Raw genomic sequence first — 22,481 nt, forward strand, 5'->3', positions numbered from 1 at the left:
CGGGGCCGAAACCCAAAAGTGGTGCACCGACGGAAGCTTATTCTCGCAGTAAGCACAGCTAAATGTTCAGTTCGATTCGCGGAGCTCAATCTCTTTTCGACTGATTCGATTCATCTCAAGACGGGACTGCGTCTCATACAGTACAGTATCAGAAATGAGGATAAAACTGATGCCGAATCAGTACGGTATTGTGAGAATATGCCGCTTTATCTCTGTAATTTTTAATGAATTATACGGTAGTGTTACCATAGTGGTACGGCATTGCCAAAGACTTCGGTAGTCATTTTATCCATGTTGCCGTCGCTGTATGTACAATCTCGCTATAAGGATATACATGTGACGCCACCTATATAAGGACATCCGGCCTATAAGGATATGCATCTCGGGCCACACAAGGACCATTTCGGGCGGACGGGGGAATTTCTTCTAAGGATCGATAACCCCTTTATAATAATATTTATAGATGTGAAATTATCACATTTTCATATCCTTATAGCGAGATCGCGCTGTTGCGTGTTGCATTGATCACTAAACCGCGCTTGGTCAAATTAAATAGACCCCTGCTCCATATTCAGCAGCCGAGTGATACACCATGATCAACCCGTCCACAAGTCCTATGTTCACAAGAGCGCCATGCACACAACTCGCACAACTCCCAGTTTGCCTACAAAACCCCTTATAACAAGCGCCCGCCATATATGGCGAACAAACACCCGACCAGGTGGGAATTACTATCCAGCGTCGAATCGGCGGTGAACCGGGGATCTACTAAGCTCATCACCCCGCCTCCTGCTCTCTCCCCGAGTGCGCATCAATCCTATCAACCAGGTCTTATGCCACGGCCCCGTAACCCAGAAAATTTAACCCCAAGAGCTAGATGTGCACTTTCTCTCCGTCCTTACGAGCAACAAGCCGGGCCAAGAAAGGTTGAATTCGAAATAGAAACGGGCAAGTGCACAAGTATAATTAGCGCTCCAGTTAGACGTTGCGTTAGCGGTGGCAAGTTTGTCGCCTGAGGTGGTTTCTTTTCATTATGCCCCGGCTTGCCGATTGGGTTTGCGCGCTGCGCCGGTCCGGATCGTCGTGGCATCGCCTCCAGCTCCGACTCCGGATGCCTCTAGCTAGCCAGTTTTCGGTGTGAAGACGCCTTGTCTTGCAGGTTCGTATCGCGATGACCTGCAGTTCTTTGGGAACAGATGTCGCGTCGGTAAACCCGGGAGGTTGTGTGTAGTTCATTCTTTCGGTATGTGAGCCGAAATTGACAATTTCCCGCTAAACATAAACACCCATAAGACGATTAATATCAGCTCAACGGTACCGCAAGAAAAACATATATGTACTATATGTAGTGTGCAATCCTCTGCGCATGGTGTGACTATATTAATAACGCATATAGCAGTGGGGAGATTAGAAAGCCGTACCTGGGGATGGGCCCGAGATAGAGGGAGTTTCATAGTACATGCTTAACCAGTGTACATGCACAGCCATTGTTACCTATATCATCTATGCGGGCACGGCCAAAGGCTGGATGCTTATCTGTGCCTTGCATCGAGGGATTGGCTCAAGCCTGTAAGGTCCGAAACATGCCTCTCCGGCCAGACTCCGAAGACAAGGCTGACGAACCATCCCCCCCACCCCGGAGGCTTCTACCCTAGATGGATCTTTTCTAGAATTTTAAGCTTGAAAAAGAAAATTCCCGGCGTTTGATCCCACCATATCCCCAATTCTCGGATATTTGTGAGATCCCTCCGTTCCTGGCCAAATCCTTGACGAGTCTGGGTAGGTTAGGTTAGTCGAATGTGGAGACACCCCGATAAATCTCCTCATGGCCTGCTTATATTCAATTGGTGCATGGCTTTTTGTACTCGTCCCCGACTCAGGTAACTTAAGCCATCTTCATATCCTACGCATCATTCAAGAATGAGCATCTTCAATCACCACTTATGAGCCCTCCTGTGTTCACAGAATAGGCCTTCGTCCCTGCATCGTTCTATATATCTAGATTGTCTTATCTCCGAGGTCTTAGGAGTGATTCGCGATAGGAGTATGACGTTGAGTTCTTGTATTTTTATCTCCCCATATTTTCTTTTTAGTTATAAATACCCAATAGATCCCTTGAATTGGTAGGTACAGTCACTCACGGGGTGAAGGCGGATCCTGTCTGATGGCGGTCAGGGATTTGAGGCCAGTAAAAGAGTTAGGTTTTGGACGCCAAGGGCAAATTACTGCAAACAGAACCATCAGACAGGATCCGCCATCAGTAGGTGAGCGACTGTAGACTGCTACACTCTTGTAGATCTATTGGCCGTTTGCGATATATGATATGTGATTAGGTATCATGCTGTGCTGCGCAATGTTCCAGTTCCACGTATGTGCTAGGCAAAAGCCAAGCATCACAATATATTTTAATTATTGGCATAATGGCCGAGTGAGACATAAATCAGAGATTTTGATAGGTCTGACTGGTTTTAAGTTGTCTCAACCCGGGCCCTATGTTGCCAAGGATAAGTCGATGGTATGTCACCGTATTCCTGTGGTCCTAAAAGATATTGATACCTATCTAAGATGTCAACTTCCTTAATTTAGTCTGGTTCTCTTCCTACTCTAACGTTAGCTATTGTAAAACGACCGCGGCCGGATCAGACCAAATGTGCACCTACCAAGACCAGGACCAGGGCCCGTTAAATAGTTAAAACTTAAACGATAGTACTTAATTCATGCGCAAAAAGAAATATGTACCACATAGCCTTGTTGGATCTTAAGTGGCTAGTCGTAAACCAAGAGAATAAGCAACGCCAGGTTCGAGTTCTCGTAAATCGGAGGCTTGGTTGGGTGGTTGGGGCTCTGTCAATACCAAGCTCTTATTCGAGTTGCGAACTGGTCCAATCGTGGGCTGATTGGGCCATGGAGTTTCAGATCTGGTGGTCGTAGGTGTTCAAATAGTGAGTAGTCACCCGGGCTGAAAACAAAGTTGAACTTATCCCCTCTCTAACCATCTACGCTAGCAAACATGAGGTTCCCCGACACCCGTCGCGATATCCGTTGGCAAAATCTCAACATGTTCCCAATTACTATTTTACTCTTCATCTTCAATCTGGTGAATATCGGTGTTACCAGCGCCTACATCGGCACATACGATTTATATGTCAACCCTTTGAGGTAAGCAATTGATCCATACATGTATACACTCCCAGTTTGCTAACTTAACCCTTCATACATAGCATCAGCATCATATGCACATGTGTCATTTCAATAATACACACGTTTGTCGACATCCTCGTTATTCCCCATAACAAGCTTAGTCCAATCTACGTCACCATAATGTCCTCCTTCTACACTCTATTTTGGACGGGCGCAGTTATCATCAGTGGCATTTCAATGGCTTTTGGACTCAGCTACGGGGAATGTAACGCATATTATTATGATTACTATATGTACAGAGACACCAATAGCACAGGCTGTCCGATGCTGATAACAACCTTTGTTTTCAGTGTGTTTACACTGTGAGTGCATTGATTGCGCGTGTTTTTTGAAAGATCTAACGGTGGTTAGCGTTTTATATGTATCAGCATTATGCGTCGGTGCTATAGCACTGGGAAGATTCCAAAAAATGGCTCTAGGGAGACAACGCGCTAGTTACGCTGTAGAAAACTATCAACCCAATTACTCTCAGAGAGGTAAGTTCCCCGGATGTTTGGGGCGAGTATCTGTCGTGCATATACATGGGCGCTAAAGTGAATGCTTAAGGCCTGGATAACAACCTCGAAATCTTCCCAATCCCTCCGACTATGGAACTCCCTAATAATTCAATCCCAGGTAGAAAAGTGGAGCTGAGTGCATAGGCGAGCCGTGGAGTTCTGGGTATACAGTGTTTCATGTTTTATGTATGATATTTAGACCCTTATATGATTAATTAAAATGCTGGTATGAATTTTCTGCTTGCTACAAGTATGTATCATCATTACAATTACTCTAAGAAAATGAATTTCAATGACTACGTCATATCGCCCCCCTTTTCTCCTGTCCTTTTCGGCTTGTGGCTGCATGATCATGCCACAACTCCAAGCCTTTGGAAGTGGGAACTATCATACATATGCATGTGCCCTCTTGGCTTAATACTTTGCACTATCACTAGAGTATGTCCAGAAGATATTTGTATTAGCCAAGTTCGATATCTGTCCAGCGCAGCGCAGTTTTTAGGGGTAGAGAAGAGTTGATGTTTCCTTACGAACGATTATATCCATACGTTTTTAATTCCTCCCATATTCTGATAGAGCGCTGCAGAATGTAACCTACAGCCACTCAGTGATATGGTTTAAATGTGTGGCGTACCCGTAATACTGATTTATTAAAGTTGAGATTCAAAACGAAAAATATATAATAGTTTGTGACTATATATAAAAAGAAGGTAGGTCATTGATCTTATTCTTCATTAATTTGGGCACCATTGGTCACTGGGAAAGTCTTCTCTTGGGGGGTTCTTGATGGTCCGCCGCGGTTACATATGGAGAAATGTCTCACTCCGAAATCGGAATCACGAACACTTTTGCAGAGTGGCAACATGTTGAGTTTCTTTGTGTTTCCCTCTTACCAATGCCAAGCGTACCCCACATTGTTATTTCTTTTCTTTTTTTGTTGCAGTTGGGGTGGTACAAACGGCACGTTGCAGACTTGCAGACAAGAATTTAATTGATATCTATAGATTTGAGTTGGTATCTTGTGGCTAGTTAGAATCATACTTTATCACTCGATTCGTGGAACGCGAGCTAGCCGGTATAGTTTTGTGGAATCTACATTAGAGAGTATAATTCGTCGCTTATTCCATAGTCCGGCGATGCTGCCCCCCTATCCCTTGGACGGATGAAAGTTGTCAAATTCGCGACCTGGACCGTGCACCACTTAGTAGAGGAATTATCTAATAGAGCCAATCAAAATTTCCAACAATTACCACACTATGCTAGTGATAGCTGAAAGAGGGAGGTCGCGAATTTGACAAGTTTCATCCGTCCAAGGGATAATACAGGTGTTAAATTTGTATGGGAGATCTATTATTTGATAAGAGAGATAACAAGATCTGTTAGTAAAGCCACACACAATTTGCTTTTTCTAGGGGGGACAGCATTTTTCGCCGGATTATGGGATAGAAAGGTTTCCAACTTGGGAGTGACACGACCAGGTTGCGAATTTGACAAATCTCATCCGTTTAAGCAATGCTAAGTGCGAATTGCTATGTTGGTAGAACAGTTGGTGGCCATCTTTTCAGCCCTGTTTACACGACTACATATCTCTTCGAATATCACTTCAATGTGGTGTACCTAGTTGAGCATGACCTTGTCTATCCAACGAAATAATTAATCAATCGAGCTTGGGTTCTTTAGTCGAGGTTTGCCTAGTGATGTTCCGTGACTTCGATAGATTATTATTTCATTAGGCTGAGATAATGCTTTCGGATTATTCAAAGTGGCATCGAATCTTAATCGAGCCTAACCCGAGGTGGAATTTTGTGTCGTCTTGATCGATGAGAGCAGCTTTAAATTACGTTCGTATTTGTAGTGCTGAGTGTACGCAAATGGAACACTCTACCAGAGGTATTTAGGTAGAAAGTAAAGGTCGAAACCAATGCCACTAACGATTTCACAAGCCTAGATAGCACGCTCGTTATTTCTTTGCATTTTTATAACAGATTGGCTTAAGCTCGGACTGGCTTGGCTCGAGAGCTTGCTTGGGCAACAGGTCCTTAGGCAATCCCTCCATATTGAAACGCCAAAGGCTTCTTAATCCGGCTTATTGTTTTAATTTGCGTAGGTATGTTTTGTGAATATCTTCGATAACAAGGTATCGCTCGGTACCGGTAAATAGTCCCAGTGTTGAGGGTATGGCTTGGGCTGACATAAAATACCCGTTGATCCCAATAGATAATAAGAAGGCTTCCTTCCAACGGGTTTATGCAGAATTTATGAGAGAGAGGTTGGAAGCGGGTGTGTAACAAAGAGAAAAGACCAAATTCTGAGAGCAGAATAACTCTTTCGAAAAGAGCTAACCTTAGATCCATCTCTTCCTCATCGATGGCACCCCCTTCTTATTGCGGCTTCTTTTGGTTCATATTGTTCACATTCCGCGTCCTGGGTTATGTTCGTCATGAACTTCATAAATTTGTTGTCCGGTAAAAAACCTCCTTTTTGTGAAGAAAAAAGAAAAAAAAGAAAAAAAAAGGGGGGGGGGGGTAAATTAAGTCTTGTATCCTCTCTTTTCCTGATTTATATTACCTAGGACCTGGAGCTCGCACACATTTCAATCGATCATGACCATGATGTAACCGATCACGAGGCTATATTTGCCTCTTTTTTAGTCTACATGTACCTTGAGAGGATGGCCCTTTAGCGGCCATAACGAGCCAAGCCGGCAGTAGGGGCTGTGTAGTCCACGAAGCGGGGTGGAAAGATACCTTGAGATAAATTGCCCTTTTAATGATTCTACCTTGAGAGTGATGACTTTCAGTCGAGATCATCGAATAATCCGGTGGCCAATGAGCCTCGTTATATTAATCTGTGAGATGATAGAAGGCCGACGAAGTCCCCAAGCGGAGCTCTGTAGAAGTCCCCGCAAAAATGAATTTGAAACATCCGGCGGTAATAACGTTGCCCTGTTTCTAAGAATCAGTGCTCTCGGGGGCGGGATGACAGCATCGTCGCCTCCAGAGGTGGTGTCTTCGTGAGCCAGTTCCATTGAGATAAAGTCTCCATACGGGAATATAAGGTACCCCGTCGTAAAGCAGACTTCCCTGGCCCTTGGATGTGCTCATCGTGGGTCTTTTCGATAGATAGCTCGCTGTCTGAAACATTAGATGAGATGTATTGTGGTAGGCACGTATAAGAGAGGTGGATGGATGGTCATGTGACGACCACCGACGGCGTACGCGCCAATGATTCTTCGCACGACGTCAGTGAAAACTGTTAACCATACATAACCTCCTATGCTTCAACTAGGAAAGTAGTAAGTAAACTTTTTTAAATTTATCAGGCCTGCAGGAGGATAGAAGGGGAGGAAGGGAAGGAAGAGGTATTTTTTCCCGCGAGCGAGAGGGGTTCACAGCCTAGTGCTGCTACATCTCCTACTCTACGTCCGGAGGTGGGTCGGGCGATCGTAGCTTTTTGTATATATAGAGCAAGACCCCTATACCGCTAGATCATCCAACCACCCCTATGCTGACAATGATTTCGTTGGTACCTTTGACTGTGTGTAGATGAGTCGGCTCTTGTTTTTAAGCTAGCTTCAGTGGTACATGTAATACCGCATGAGGGTGGCTCGAAGCCAGAACGGTTTCTACATTCTATGGGTACCGTACGCACCTCTTGCAGGAACGAAGCCTCCGGGTTGTCGGTTTCCCTCTGTACTACATGTACTTGTATTTACATATAGGGGAGTCCCCGGGTATTACCCCTCGGGTCACTACTATCTGTCCTGCTCCAAAGATCTGTGTATATATCTGGAATTTAAATTTTTTTTAATATTTGTGATTGATCGATCTCTTATATATATATATAGCCCGGTACCCGGGCCCTTACTCTACGCTAGTAAACCTTACGGCCATCAGCTCCGAGACTACCTCATCTTATCCTTTTTTTATTATTATTATTAGATACCTGCTATATAGTAGATTTATAGCAGTTTACTGGTTCTATCTAGAAGTTTGCTTTTCTGGGGTTTCAGGTGAATTGTGAAGTGGTAAGGGAAGGGAAGATGAGAAATCATGATCACAGTATATCACTCGATCTACCACACCCCTGCCAGAGTGCCTAAATAGTAGTTTACTGAACTGCTTCACATCGAATACATACATCACCCGTAGTATCTTGGCGGTTCAGAGTTAAATCAATAGTACTAGGTACAGCTGGGGCTAAAAGGTTGGAATTATAAACGTAGCTGGTTAATGACTATTCCCAAAGGGCTCGGTTGTTATGGCCTTGTCAGAGGTTTACTCCGTTGTATCTATATTCTACCGGAAAAGACTGAAACAAAAAGAACCTTGATACTGTAAGAGAAATCCTTCCTTCATAAGTCCGCGAAAGGCTCATGCAAACATATGTACTCGAGCCAAAATATCTACTAACCCAACAACTCTAGCCAGCCCAGACGCTGGCTACCCTTGGATATCATTTAAAAACCACAGCAATATGGATACCAAACCCTCAAAACCCCGTAAAGAAAAGAAAAAACCCCTCATAAAAGTTATGCACAGCTAAAAAAAAAAAAGAGAAAAAAAAGAGAAAAAAAAGAAAGGATTGACATTCCTACTCGAGGCTGGTCAAATCCGCCAATTCATCCCTCGTCCTCTTCCTCTCCCTAACCTCAATACCCGGCCCTACCGCTCTTGTGGCCCTGTGTAGTGGGAACACCTATTTTCACTGTCAGCCCTACACAACACAACACCTCGAACCACACTCCGGGAGAAACACATACCCTAGTACCACCCCAGCCCCATCTAAACGCAAGTTCGTGCGCAAAGAGCTCCCCAAAACCCAACATGAGGCCATTGATAAACGGGAGGATGAGGTTTATCGCCGCGGTCCTCACGAGTGAGATGACCGTTGGCGGGCGGTACACGACCACTGGCGACTCGGACTCTTCGCCGGACGAGGAGGACGCGGTTGGGGACGGAGGTACCACGAATGAGGAGGAGAGCGACGGTGAGGTCATGTTGTACTAGAGCTACCGTAGCAGATGTAGATAGGAACTGGCCGTGTGGGGTAACTTTTCGCGGGGGTACATACGCGCACCGGGAATGCGTTGAGGTTCAGGCGTGGAGGGTTACCCGGCGTGTGTGCTGGCCATGACGTACGGAGAGGGGCCGAAGGAGGGGGTCACGGTGTTTCAGAGGAGATCACGCATGCGTGACCGGGCCATCCATCTGGTGATGATGCTCAATGCACATGCAGAAGCACAAGGAGTGCATATCGAGGGTAAAATGATTCAGAGGATGGCAAGAGGCAGAATAACTAAACTGCTCTACGGTCGCGCCTTTCTTCTACAGCTAACTAATTACTCTAACTGTATTCAATAGATACGTACTAGAAAAAGACTCGTACTCCGTATCAATAGTGTACATACCCTTTTCTGCCTGTGCCTGCCTGCCTGCATAGGTATTACATTCATTAAGGACTCCCATCGTGCCCCAACTTCACCATCGGACTGGTGCGTTTCAGCTTCCGAATTCGTGTTTCCACAGAGGCTCCATTTGAGGACTTCGGATAACTCCCATGACCATTGATTCTTTGTTATGACTGGTGGTCTTTAAAATCCTTGCAACTTTCTGGCTATCACCCCACACTTTTGTCCATTTTTTTTCTACTTCCGGAGACCCTGATGAATTCTCCGCCACTCAACGTTTTCCGGGGTTGAGAGACATCAATTTTCTTGGCTACACTCAAGCAAAAGGCACCTTTAAACTCGGGACTGTCCGCCCCCTTCTTCTCCAACAACCAAAAAACAACAACAGACAGCACCACACGACCCACCCCCCAACCTAGTCAACTTCAACAAACACAACTTGGGTTCTTCCTTCAACAGGTAAACCAAAACTACAGCAATACAGCATGTCTTCTTCCACCGACAATACCGACAAACCCACCAACACCTCAACCCCTACCACACCACCTCAGCAAACACCAGGGCCCCCACCGGCTGACCTCTTCAACTGCATTCGACGCTTCACAGACCACCACATCGCTTCTGTGCTTCACAGCTTGATTGGTCTACCCACAATGCCACCTCCTCCAACTAGTAATTGGATCATGGATGAAGAAGACGCCCCCCCGCGTCCCACCAGCACCAGCACAACCACTGCTGTTGCCCCAACCCCCACGCCCAACACCTCCACCTCCACCACTGAGGAATCACAAAGTCAACAATCACAATCAGCGCGTGGCAGAATGGTTGAGTACTCCCTTCTCGGCGAACGCATGTTCCGCCCTGAAGACGAGGAAAAACTAGCTCTTGTCTGGAAACAGATGCGCACTCTCCATCGTGACTTCACGGCACCGTTTCTCGGTGGGGATGTTTGGGGTACGGGAATGATGGGGAAGAGGGAGGCGAAGGGTACCGCTATAGCGCCATTATTTTGGAGTGTGGGAATGGTCGGGATGGGAAGCTGGGGCTGTTGCGTAGGATTGAGGGAGGAGAGGAGACGGAGCTGGACGCGTACAATGTTCTTGCTCCCCCATCTTCACAGGTAGGCGCTGGAGCTAGGGGTATTTTGACAACTACTACATCTTCCTCCACTACAACCTCGACATCAACCCCCGCGGAAGAAGACGGGAAATTGAGGGTGGTAGAGACGGTAGCGACAACGCGCTCCTATACTGGCCCGGACGGCGTCACCAGGACCACATACACCCTGAGAAAGCGCTTCTCCGATGGCAGTGAGGAGCGCGTGGAGGAGGATAGAACTACTGGAATCGGCGCTGCTACTACAGGCGGTAGGCGCACCAAGAATTAGCTAGCTGGATAGGCTGGTTCTAAGGTTTTGCTCGGGCTGTTTGGCTCCTTTCTTTTTCCCTTTGTTCTGCTCGTTTTTAATCACGGCCAAGGTTGGATTCGTTTGTTTGATGCTGGCTGATTTTTGTTGTTTGCTTTTCCTGAATCCCTTTTTCAAGAGCTGCGAGATAGGTGCGCTCTTCTCAATGTTTTGCGACCCACTGTCTATTCTAGTTTACCTAGTTTACTAGTAGCGCAGAAAAGAGGGGGCCAGCAGGTACAAATTATGATATGATACGATTACGGTGCGATTGGGTTTTTACTTTCTTTCTAGGGCATGATTGACACTTTTTGGTATGGTATGAGTTATAGGGCGTTTTCTGTTTTGTGTTTCCCCCATGTATTTTTTCTTTATTGCCAGGGTTTTTTTCCCTCTCCCTGTGGCAAACTGTACGTGTTTTAGCTACAATTGGGTTTGAATTATACTATTTTTTTTCCCCAATGGTTTAGGTCGGCTGTTTGAGATACTAGACAGCCCCGCGTAATGTGTCATTTATGTTCACCATGTATCACTCGCGATCGCCGGTTACTTCCGGTTAGTGGATCGATTCTGTTCTTGGAGTTGTTTGAGGAGCAGAGGAGTTACTTCCTCTCGAAGCTCTCTACTCCGAGAAGGGCAATATCTGACACCAGATAGCGCAGTATTATCATATTGTGACCCGCTCTAACTCGCATCTAATCCAAACAGTTTGCATTTATGAATATATCCGTACACGAGCACGTAAACTATAACGGAAGAGATCGAGTTACCACTGGATTACATGAGGTCTTCCTTCTCACTTTACCCCCCTCCGACCACCCACATCTCTTCACCTGCCATGTAAAATAGACATGGTGTGGAGATTATAGAAGATCTTCTGTACTTTCCAAGGAGCGAACATCGGTGCGGAACATTGATACATGTTGATGTGGCTTGTTGAACATCTATTCTGGCTTTAAATTGGAGCAGGTTGTAAAGAGGGCTTACGAGTTAGGTACACCCTGCTGATGGCTCTTTATATCCTCGCTCATACCATCAATAAAGTGCGACAAGATCTAGCGGTGCTAATGAGTATACTCCACCAAGGCTCTCCCTATAGGGACTGTCGATATCGATGGAGGCAGCGATTTCCCCGGCCCCAACTCCAATTTATCCTGCCTTGGAGATTTGGCTCCTGTTAAATTCAAGCTCGATCACGACCCCAACTACATGCCGACGATGTCTAGAAAACTTATATATATGACGGTGATATCCCAATGGTTGCTGTGATTCACTCCAATGGATGGATCTAGCATGGGGCGAAGATGGTAAGCGTAGCGATGCGAATTAATGGGAACTACGTTGATAGTTAAGTTTCTCCATGTGTGTTTGAAACTGAACTCTATCACTAAATTAAATGCAAGGGCCAAGTATCCAGAACTGTGACATTTCTTATTTTGACTTATTTCCTCTTGCCTTGAAGCCACGAGAAGAGTTACACAAAAGAGATGGTTGAACGCCGTTTGACTTGTCCCGTTACCATGGAGGCATAATCTCCTATTCGCACCTCAAGGACCCATCAAATCCTTCTTCCTAAACCGACATTATTAGCCTCTCTCTTTATCCTCACCATACAGCAATATTGAAAGCCTACCTCATTCTAATCCTCACCCTCACCGTCTTCATCCCCCGAATACGCACTCCCAAAGGAAGGGGAGGAGGAAACTTCGCTCGGGGGATCGCTCTCTTCCTCTTCTTCCACCTCCACTTTCCCTTCCTTGCCCACGCTGCCCGCCTGCTCCGCTCCCGCCCTAACAATACCACCGCGCATCTGCAAGAAGTCCGGAAAGAACTCCTCCTGCGGGTCGAGGCCCTCCTGGGTAAAGTAAACCTCGATCGTCCTGAGCGCGCGCAAAGCTTCCGCACAAGAGATCTTTCTCTTCTTCCTGGTTGGGGCCCTCTCCACCTCTTGCTCCTCCCCCTCCCCCCCCTCCTTTTCGTCCCCGGAATCCCTGAGGCGCACACCGCCATCATCCCCTACAGCTCCCGGCGAGCTAAAACCATCGGGTTTCTCTGAAGGCGAGGTAGCGGCTTCGGAGTACTGGCGTTTGAAGAACCGGGTCTTGTACGGGACAGACATGGCTTTGGTATACATTAGAAAAAAAAGAAAGAGAGAAAAAGTCAAGACCTTTGTTGGGTCTTCTCCTCTTTAGTGAGGGAGTTTAAATGTTTCTTCGGGGGAGCTTTGGGGGGTGGGGTTTGTGTGGTACACACGGAGGTAAACCAAGAAGTTGTTTTGATCTTCTTCTTTTTGGTGGGGAAATTTTGCTTCTGGTGTTTTGGAGTGGGTGTTGGTGGAGTGCACGAAGAGGTTGATAGATGTAGAGAGTCGAGTGATGGATCATGATGGAGCTGTCAGTAGCCAAGACTTGAAGATAAGATAGCCAGGCAACAAAATTTACAACATTGCCTGAGCAACGAGATCTACTTACTAGATTCAGTCAAGGCCATTGATTTGCGATAGGGAAATTTTAGGTATTTACTGCTCTTCAAAAATACCATTAGGAATGTTCTGAGGGTCGATCTTTCATAGTTATTCACAAAAATCTAATACAACTGCAAAATTCCGGTCCCCTTGAGTGTTCATCTTGTCCCTCTGGATTTGTAAAATGTGTATGGGACTTACAATTGATGCACAACAGGTAGGAGATTGTAGTTTCTTTGTGTGTAACTTTCGATCACAGCTCATCACTCGCGTATAGACTCCTCCGGTAGCTTTGCAATATCTTCCCACCGCCTCCACCGAGAGACGCCACAGTGTATCAGTTATATGTACTTATTCCTATCCCCGACCGAAATACCGCCGTATGCTACAAAAGATAATACTTGACCGACCTTGACGCCGCACCGGTGAGAGTTTCTAATTATAGGAGGCCGGGGGGGGTGGTCCTTGACCCCGGTCAATTGTGGCTGAGTAATAAAGTAAGGAGGAGTTACAAGTCTATTGGTACATATCTTCACAATTGTCATTGATACTGATCTCTACCGGGCGAAAAAGAATGTCAAGTCTAAATGTAACTCCCAATTGGTATCTAACATGCGCACACACACAAAAAAAGCAAAGTTTAGAAACGCCCTTTAGATAATAATCGACAGGAACAGGAAAAAAAGGATACAAAACACATACAGCAAAAAGGATAACAAACCCAGACAATACATGAAAATAAATGAAAAAACATAAAACCCAATCGCCCGTTTTTGCATGCAACTCCTGCTGAACCAAGGAAAAAAAACAATGTCCCATACCCCATCCATCACAAGACGCCTGTCCCCCCGCTCCCAAAAAGGTCTAACCCAAAACACAAGGAGAAAAAAAGAAGAAAGCCATCTCAGTCCATGATCAGAAAGAAGCTGGAATGAGACCGGATCTTAACTGCCGTAGAAGGAAGGTAAAGAGGATGGAAGAACAAAAAAGACTAGACTAGCTGGCGAATTTATCGGACACCAGCAGCAGTAAGAAGATCCCAGACAGCCTTGCGGATGTTTGTGAGCGAGTACCTCTTGGTTCCAACAATGACTTGCTTGGCCTTCTTCTTGTTAGTGACCTTCTTGATGACCTTCTTTCCCTTAACGACCTTCTTCTTGATAACCTTCTTGGCGGTCTTCTTATTCTTTCCAAGGTTCTTCAATGGGAGGTTCTTTGTCTTCTTTGTAGTGCTAGTAGTCGGGCGACCAGGGATAGCGGGTGCCGCAGACATGCACTTCTTTGGCACACCCTTATCATCCCAGGCAGCATCCCTTGCCTGCTGCCACAAAGTCATAACATCGGTGAAGGTCTCCCTGGTGATGGAAAGGCGCTGGCAGGCGGGGGTGATGGTGAACTCCAATGGGGTGTCTGATCCACGGCGGAACTTGTTCTCGGAGTTGATGGTAGCAGCGGTGAGACGGACGGGGATTGGGGGAGGGAACCACTCCTCGAAGGGGCGGTCAACAAGCGTAGCATTCTTGACACCCTTCTTAAGACCGGAGATGATAGAGCGGAAAGGAAGAACCTTGCCACCCTTAGTTCCGCCGACGGCTTGCATGAGCTTTGTACGGTCGGGGCGGCCACCGTAGGCGACAGTGCGGACACCTTGTTCTTGCATTCCCTCGACGAAGGAGTGGCAGGCAGATGCACAGATACCGTTGGAGACCTATCGAGAAATCAATGGCTGAATCAAGAATCTAAGAAGGAAAAGAACTTACAACAATGATATTCTCATGGCTAAAGGGTTGCGTAGTGTTGTGAGTGATATCAAGTTTGTAGTCGTCAGCAGCAAGCTGCATGTAATCCTGCTTCCACCTCTTTGTGAAGTATTCTCCTTGAGGACCCGGCTGTGGGCCGAGCCAATCAGCCTGGTTCTTGAAGTCTTTGCCGTCCATATCAGTGAAGATATCCGCGGCCTTGCCTTGTCTGATTGACTTCATGTACGCCCAGGTAGTAGGACTCCACCTCATGTTGATGCTGGTGAAGGCTGCCTTCTGAGGGAAGAACTGGGTGATGACATCGTACGGGAGGATAACCTTACCGCCACCATTGCCAGTGACATCAATGATGAGACGCTCAACACCATCCTTCTTCCAGCGGATAATAGAGTCCTTGACGAATTTCTGGAAGGCAAGGATGAATTTATCGTCGTCCATAGCCTTAACGGAGAACTTGCGGATAGTGAGAACGGCAGTCTTCTTGTCCTTGGGCAGGATGAAGGAGTTGATGGTGTGCTCCGGACCAACATGGGCAAACTGCGGGTATCCCTCGGGCTTCTTAGGGGCCTTCTTCTTCTTTGGGGCGGCAACAACCTTCTTCTTCTTGGGCTTCTTCTTCTTGTTCTTGGGCTTGCGGGGCGTGATCTTCTTGATCTCCTTCTTGGACAAGAAGCATACCTTCTCCAGACCCTTGGTATCCTTGAACTTCAACTTTCCATCCTTTACCATGGTAGGGTATAGCGTGAGTGTCCATTCAACCTTTGTCTTTGTCCCATTCGCCCAGGTAAGGGTGATGTCCTCGCCATTCCACAATTGACGCTTTGCAAACCGACCTCTACTGTCACCGGCAGGCAAAGAGTACATCATCTCGTTCCATCGTGCATCTGGGTCCACGAAGGAGAAAAATTCTGGTGAGTTCTTTGTGAAATCACGGATATAGTCCGCCGCAGGCATGTCATTGATCTTGGAGATCTTCTGACCCAGCACACCCTGTTGCCACGAACCGGTGGTGTAGTTCTTGTGGATATGGTATATCTCGGGTGTTCCGGTGGTGTTGTCCGCCATGGCAATGACCGGATACTGGTGGACGTACTGGTACCCATGCGTGCATGCAGGCTCGTAGAGGGTGTGTCCGTCACGGAAGCGGTAGAACATCTTCACGAGGTCGTAGTCGAACTCCCAGTTTGACTTGTAGGTGTTACTCTTGTTCTTGACCTTCTGCTCGATCTCGTCCAGCGTCTTGTTGACATTGAAGGGCTGGAGCTCGAGCTCTGCGGGTGGGTTAAGATGGTAGACGACACTGCTCTGGAGTCCAAGCATCCTGCGGAGACCAAGGATGGTCTTTTCCGAGCGGTCCTGGTTAAAGGGAACGTTCTTGATACAGGCAAGCCAGAGTTTTGCATCTAGGCCTTGAGTCCCTGCAGGTGTGGCTGTTAATACAGGTTTGGAATAAATAGTTAAGAATGGGGATCACTTACTGTTTCCTCGCTTTTTGGCGAATACACTGCATGGGTCCTCTTTTGCAACTACTGTATTAACTAGTGTTGAAAGGGCGAGAGCCGCTGCCCCGGCTGACAATCCTGAGAAACGCATATTCCTGCTAGTGCTGTTACTCTGGAGATTTTCTAAATTAAAGAAAGTGGTGATATAAAGATATCAAAAAAAAAAAAAAAAAAAAAAGAGTGTAACCAGATGAAGATCTGAAAAAAGGGTTAAAACAAAAACGTGATTTAAAAGAATGTGGGGAAAAAAAAGAGAAAAGAAAAGGAAGAAAGAGGTAGGGGGAGCAGGGACTATCGTCAAGATGTAGTATTCCCTTCCTTCTCAGGCATGAAAGTAAAGTGTCGAATGCAAGAAGAAGAACGGGCAGAAGTCACAACCTTTAAGCACATTGGTGAAGATTGCTCGGTAAACAATTGCGAGAGAAACTTTGTCCTGATTAGGCTGTGCAATGTCTGAGCCCGGCCTTTCTTTCCTTACCACATCGATTGGAACCTTCGCCAGACCCACGCAGCAGAAGGTACCGGTACCTGCTTACAGGAGCTACATGTAGTGTAGGGGTACCTGTAAGATGTCTTGTGCAATGCTTAACACGCATTTAGCGATTGCTTGAATATCTTGGTACCAAGATGGCTATTTTCCCACCTCTCAATCTAAACTTCCATTTCTGCAATATCTGTTTTGATCGGTTTCTATCCCATTTCGACTGTTGGTTGTTGCGGTCTATCAAAATGCTACTAAAATTAGTAACATTCACTACTGCACCCCATTCCCCAATCGCGTGCCGTATAACCGTCCGTCATCAATCCTCCCCCCCTCCCCGCGCCGCCTTACGATCACTGGTACACCGGAGTCGGTGAGCGAACCCTTTCTCAGAGCTACTCCTGCTCTGTCGGTATAGCCATAGGATGGGGCAAAAAAAATAGCCCTTCCCAACCACGATTCCAAGTTCAGTAATAAGAACCTCCCATATTGGCTTCCCCGGCGGAGGGGAAAGTATTTTCGGCGCAAAGCCGCATTCCCACCCCTCCAGCGTCGCGCGGGGGCCGAGATGGGGTTTCAGTCGGTGTGGTGGATGCTTCATGCGAAAACTTAATCTATCGTGGAGACGGAAACCCTCCATTCGCGAGTGCTTCGTCAGCTAGCCTTACACGGTCAACCAATTAAATATTAGGGCCCCTGGATAGCATTTCGGATCTGATCTAGTTGATCTTTTGTCCCCAAAATAAGAAGCGGTGTATTGTGGGGATCTGAGATTCTCCCCGCGCAGGGAACAGAGAAATTCGGTTCCAGTTGCTCACGTGCGTCTCCAGTATCTGAACAATAGCCAAAGGTCTTGGAATGAGAATGTCAGTTCGCAGTATCCCACTTTCTACCGTTCATTCTAATGGATACTTCATTCAATTGCTATTCTGGAAACTTGGGCAGATGTTGGAATTCGTCAGAATTGAAATGTTTCTAATAACGTCAAAGCTCCTATGGTCGACAATAAAGGGAGAGAATAAGGTTATCAAGCGGAGCAGGGCTCTTACTCTGCCTTTTATCCATTCTCAAGTCACATTGCTGTCATCGGATTCTTTGAATAGTGAACACCGTTGAGATTCCAGACGAGCGAGATGTCTGCAAGACACTTTGAAGCAGAGGGATCTTGCATGCAATTCAAACTTTGACAGCTCACAACACCTAAACCCACACCAGGTTGGCTTCGTTAATCAATGCAAGAGGCGACCAACGGTACCAATTGGCCAAGAATTCGCGAAGGAAAGAAGCGAGCTTGGAGAAATGAAAACGTGGGGTATCATCATCACCGTAAAGTGCAGATACCGATCTCAAATGCCACTTCCACGGCCTCAGGTCATCTCACCAAGCTAAGCACGAGGCTGTGGCGTATAGGGTAGATACATGTACTTAACTAGATGTACCAGTGAGGTGTGTGCTATCTGAGAGAGTTACATGTCACCGAAGTAGGTACAGGCCAGGCCAGGCCAGGACAGAACAGAACATGCTCAGAAGCTTCGTTGAGCCTCATCTATTTCCGTCCTGCGCCCAACAATCCCAAGCATTTCAATCGCGACCGCCCTAGCTAGTAACAACGAGCACTCAACACCAAGCCTCAGTCACCAAACCTCACTCAACACTCATCACCACCACCACAACACCCCAAATCCATCACCACCACACATATACACACACCCATACAGCCATGTCCTCGCCCCCCGCCTCTTCCCCCCCCTCCACCACACCATCCACCTCGCACAAACGCCGCATCTCCCTCCCGCCCCCAGGCCCCCCCACCTCCTCCAAGAAGCCCAAACTCCCCACGCGCAAAAACAGCACCCTCCACACCCCCACAACAAACAAGCACCTCCACCCCCTCCGCCAGACCTCCTTTCCCCCCGAATCCGAGATCGATCGCCGCCGCTCCCCCAGTGTCCTCACCGCCACCGGCGGCGCCGCCGCAAGCCAAACCACAAACAACAACAACGATGACGACGAGGACGACGGTCGGGACGACTACGGTACCACCACAGTCCTCGCGGATGGCAGCGCCGGCGGCTTCGCTGAGGACGACGCCGAGAAGCGGAAACTGGCGTATGGACCGCTCACCCCCCTACCTCTCTCTGGCTTGGCTCTACATTCTAATATACAGACGCGCACAGGATCCTCCTCGACTCATTCGACGCGGACCAGAACCGCCGCTACGAAGCATTCCGCCGGTCCAACCTCAACAAAGCGGCCGTCAAGAAGCTGGCCAACCAGGTGCTCTCGCAGTCGGTTACGGCCAATGTCGGCACCGTGATCTGCGGGTTCTCAAAGGTCTTCACGGGCGAGATCATTGAGCTCGCGCTGCAGATCCAGCGGCAGTGGGGCGATCAGGGGCCGCTGCTGCCGGACCATCTCAGGGAGGCGGCGAGGAGGTATAGAGTGGAGATGGCGGGCAGTGTGGGTTTCCGCGGCGCGGTCGGGGGTGGCTCGCCGAGTGCTGCTGGGGCGGGGCCTGGTGCGGGGGGTGATGGGCCTGGTGCAGGCGTAGGGAGGCTGTTTAGATGAGGGCTGTGTGTACCAAAGTTTCTTTCCTTTTCCCTTCCCCTTCCCTCCCTCCCCCTTTTACCTTACTACCTGGAGTTGGTTTGCTTTTTGTCTCTTTTGTGCTCACGAAGCCTCAATGATTGTGTACACAGTAGTTATGCTTCTGATATAGCTTCAGATACTATAAAATAATTATCATTAATGGAGTTGCGCTTCTTATATGCCCAAAGGACCCGAGTGTAGATATATCAAGATTTATTGTAGTATGGCTGTGATAATGATAATAATATAATGTAGACCGCTAAGATATTAAAGCCTGTGCCCAACCCTAACCCTTGCTTTACCCGCTTCCTGTATTTGTGCAATGATCAGACTGATTGTCAATTCTACAGTGTGTTTAGATCTCCGGATTCCACTCCGGTGCGTCCCCTTTAGTTCCGATATCGGAAAAGCAAGAAATTCAGAGAGAAAAGAGTAAGTAGTATAATTATGCCCGCGTGTGTAGTAAGTAGCAGCCAAGCGCCAGTATACCAGAACCTAGCTTCGCTACCCCACCCACCCCTCAAAGGACAAAACCTCCCCAGAAAAAGAAAGAAGAAAAACCCCGAAATTCTCAAAGATTATTCCTCCAAAATCTCTCCGTTGAAATTATTAAGTCCACTTCTGGACGACAACCGCGTTAACCAGCCCCGCCTCCTTAATAGTCTGCTCCTGGTTGCTAAGCTCCTTATTAGGGAAGGTGGTCTGCAAAATGTAGTTCCTGCTCCTGCTCTCAAGACTTGAAGAATTGACGAAGCTGTACAAGTCGCCAACGGTGTGTGTGTGGTTGAACCTGCTAACCAACCTTGTTCCATCGCCAAGACGAATCTGAAGGGTAGTTGTCGGAAGAGAAGTGTCGACATTGACGCTGGGGGTTGGGGCAGCCGTCCTCGTAGTAGGGGTGACTATAGGCGCAGCTGTAGAGGTAGAGGACTCCCCACCAGGAGTGGGTGAACCAAGTCTGTTTCCCTGCCCAGAAAATGGCGCATGCTTCTTCTTTGGCTGAACATAGTCCTCCTCTAGACGCCTAAAGACATTAACATCAGCCGGCTGGCCTGGCTCAACATTCATCAAGCTCAATGGCGCGCGCCCGTTTTGGATCGCACGAAGGACTTCTTGGTTGGCTGGGTCGTCATAACGCATAAGAGGGCCATCTTCAACGCTAAACCCATCCCTCCAGAAGGTGAGAGTTCGAGTAACGGTAGGCACGGTAGGGGGAGCACGTGGAGCTGCTGGATCGGGGATCTCAATAGAAGGACTTTCATCACTGCCTAGTGTACGCCCAGTTCCGGAGAAGCGGGGACGTGATGGGCCAGGCTCAACCTCGTCGTTTGCTCGCTGACTACTTCCACCTCTGATTTTGGAAGTCAACAAACCGAGCAATAGCTTCAAGTAGTGGGGATATTTACTCTGCTGCACGTTTCAAAATGTCTTGAATGATTCCTCCTTTGCGTGGGTCGCCGGGGTTCTGAACAGCCAAGCCCCTGTGGCACCAACGTTAGCATCCCTCGCTTCTTCATATCGCGGTTTAAGCTGGCTGCATCTCGGCTATGTTCAACCTACGATTTCTCACCACCGGTGAAAAGGTCCTGCTTCTCATCCTCTGAGTCATCCTCATCATCGTTGCTCTTACTTCGCAGGTCGCCTAAGGTTGCAAATCTCGAGGCAGCCCTGTACGTTAAAAAGGTGTTAGTACCCCCAGAAAGTAGACCACCACACATAAAAAACATCCTATTACTTTGATTTAGAGGTTGAGGCTCTAGCACTTGGCGCATAGACGTCATCGTCGTCGTCGCTTTCTGCCTGAGCGGAGACACCAGTTTCCATAAGATCTTCCTCCTCATTACTCTCGAAGAATTGGGCGGTCGCTAGCTGCAGCCTTGTGTCAGTACTTCAGGCCTCCATAGGTGAAGTTAGCTAGGCGAGTGGATATAATTACTTCGAGGTTCCAGTTTGTAGCTTCGAGGAAATGGCTAGCCTTGAATCGGCAGTCATTGTTAGCATAGCTTAGAGGAAGGTTACTGGGGGAGGATAAGAAGTAAACAAACCTGCTCAGGATCCGCACCGGTAACATCACAGAAATTTGTGATGAGAGTATCTTGATCCATAATTACAGAATATAATAGTTTTCTTTTCGAGTGGGGATGAAGTTTGATGGGAAAAGAGTATCCGGAAGGGTGAGGGTGGGGGTTATGAAGATGGATGAGGATGGATGAAGATGGAAGGACAGCGAAGGTAAGGAGGGGTGTTGAGGAGGAGGGGTGGAATGTTTTTTCAGTGCCAGAGAGACGGGTGGGTGGTGGATGAGCAGGCAGGTAGGGCAGATCAAGCTACGGCCAACGAACGGATAGACGTGTGTGTGATTTCAAGTCCTCAGCTTCCAACCAGCTCTCTCAGTCTCTGTTTGGCTCACTTTGGTTGCTTTTTGCTAATCTGTGTGCAGCCCTAGAGCACCTTGTTTGCGACTTTCTACGTAGAGTATGCAGGTGTGCAGGGGTCAATGCGAGTCATGTTGGCGTGATACTTCCTACCCCGCACAGCTGAATTGCGGCTCACGCTACAGCTGAAGATTAAGCAGACTAGAAGCCCGTTCCCACCGAGCAATTCAGGCGTTTAGCCTGGTAATAATCGCCCCTGGAAGATCAAGATGGCGATGAAGCAACTTGGATCACCAAACGGTGGCACGGCCGTGATGACAAATCATGAGATCTGCTGTCACAAGAAGTCACTCGATTTGACACAAGTTCCCCCCAAAGCTACATGTATCAATTGAGCTCTTTAACAAAATCTCAGAGACTCTTCTCTAAGATCTCCCGCAGATGTCTGGAATGCACATAATATCTGAGTACATATATCCATAACCGGCTTGGAATTAAGACTCATCGTTGTACTGTCTATTCACCCGCGGAGGCATCGAAAGCGGGTGAATTGCAACGTGGCCCACCAAAGGCGTTCGGTCGGTCAAGAATCGTTGAGAAAGTATCCACGGCTAACGTTTCTGTTCGATTGAAGTTTAAACATTGATTGCTAATAAATGGCATGTATATAATCGGCGATGGGGTGTGTCTTCACATAAGATCACTCGATATTCGGCCCAGATATAGGTTGTTACCCTACATGAATACAGATTACTAGTACAATCTCTTCTGGTAATAATAGAGTTGGTTGAAAGCTG

The 22,481-nt window shown here is 47.4% G+C and overlaps 6 protein-coding genes across 6 annotated transcripts; 3 read left to right on the top strand and 3 right to left on the bottom strand.

Moving 5' to 3' along the window:
* Positions 1-3,010: 3,010 nt before the first annotated feature.
* On the top strand, positions 3,011-3,842 carry LAJ45_04749 (uncharacterized protein; the record flags this gene model as incomplete). The annotated part of the gene is made up of 4 exons (XM_046114326.1): positions 3,011-3,159; positions 3,222-3,503; positions 3,553-3,677; positions 3,748-3,842. 4 exons carry the CDS (start codon positions 3,011-3,013, stop codon positions 3,840-3,842), a joined length of 651 nt encoding a protein of 216 aa, XP_045972352.1.
* A 4,449-nt stretch (positions 3,843-8,291) lies between these two features.
* On the bottom strand, positions 8,292-8,697 carry LAJ45_04750 (uncharacterized protein; the record flags this gene model as incomplete). Its single annotated transcript, XM_046114327.1, has 2 exons — positions 8,292-8,396; positions 8,461-8,697. 2 exons carry the CDS (start codon positions 8,695-8,697, stop codon positions 8,292-8,294), a joined length of 342 nt encoding a protein of 113 aa, XP_045972353.1.
* An 896-nt stretch (positions 8,698-9,593) lies between these two features.
* LAJ45_04751 (uncharacterized protein) lies at positions 9,594-10,495 on the top strand (the record flags this gene model as incomplete). The annotated part of the gene is made up of 2 exons (XM_046114328.1): positions 9,594-10,088; positions 10,148-10,495. The coding sequence occupies 2 exons, from the start codon at positions 9,594-9,596 to the stop codon at positions 10,493-10,495; spliced, it is 843 nt and encodes a 280-aa protein (XP_045972354.1).
* Positions 10,496-12,152: 1,657 nt separating this feature from the next.
* Positions 12,153-12,632, bottom strand: LAJ45_04752 (uncharacterized protein; the record flags this gene model as incomplete). The annotated part of the gene is made up of 1 exon (XM_046114329.1): positions 12,153-12,632. The coding sequence occupies one exon, from the start codon at positions 12,630-12,632 to the stop codon at positions 12,153-12,155; it is 480 nt and encodes a 159-aa protein (XP_045972355.1).
* A 5,808-nt stretch (positions 12,633-18,440) lies between these two features.
* On the top strand, positions 18,441-19,288 carry LAJ45_04754 (uncharacterized protein; the record flags this gene model as incomplete). The annotated part of the gene is made up of 2 exons (XM_046114330.1): positions 18,441-18,829; positions 18,898-19,288. The coding sequence occupies 2 exons, from the start codon at positions 18,441-18,443 to the stop codon at positions 19,286-19,288; spliced, it is 780 nt and encodes a 259-aa protein (XP_045972356.1).
* A 630-nt stretch (positions 19,289-19,918) lies between these two features.
* On the bottom strand, positions 19,919-21,414 carry LAJ45_04755 (uncharacterized protein; the record flags this gene model as incomplete). The annotated part of the gene is made up of 6 exons (XM_046114331.1): positions 19,919-20,660; positions 20,716-20,790; positions 20,870-20,977; positions 21,045-21,178; positions 21,246-21,284; positions 21,355-21,414. 6 exons carry the CDS (start codon positions 21,412-21,414, stop codon positions 19,919-19,921), a joined length of 1,158 nt encoding a protein of 385 aa, XP_045972357.1.
* Between the last annotated feature and the right edge of the window lie 1,067 nt (positions 21,415-22,481).

The sequence above is a fragment of the Morchella importuna genome (genome assembly GCF_003444635.1).
Source record: "Morchella importuna strain M04M26 chromosome Unknown Morimp01GS012, whole genome shotgun sequence".
Lineage (NCBI taxonomy): Eukaryota > Fungi > Ascomycota > Pezizomycetes > Pezizales > Morchellaceae > Morchella > Morchella importuna.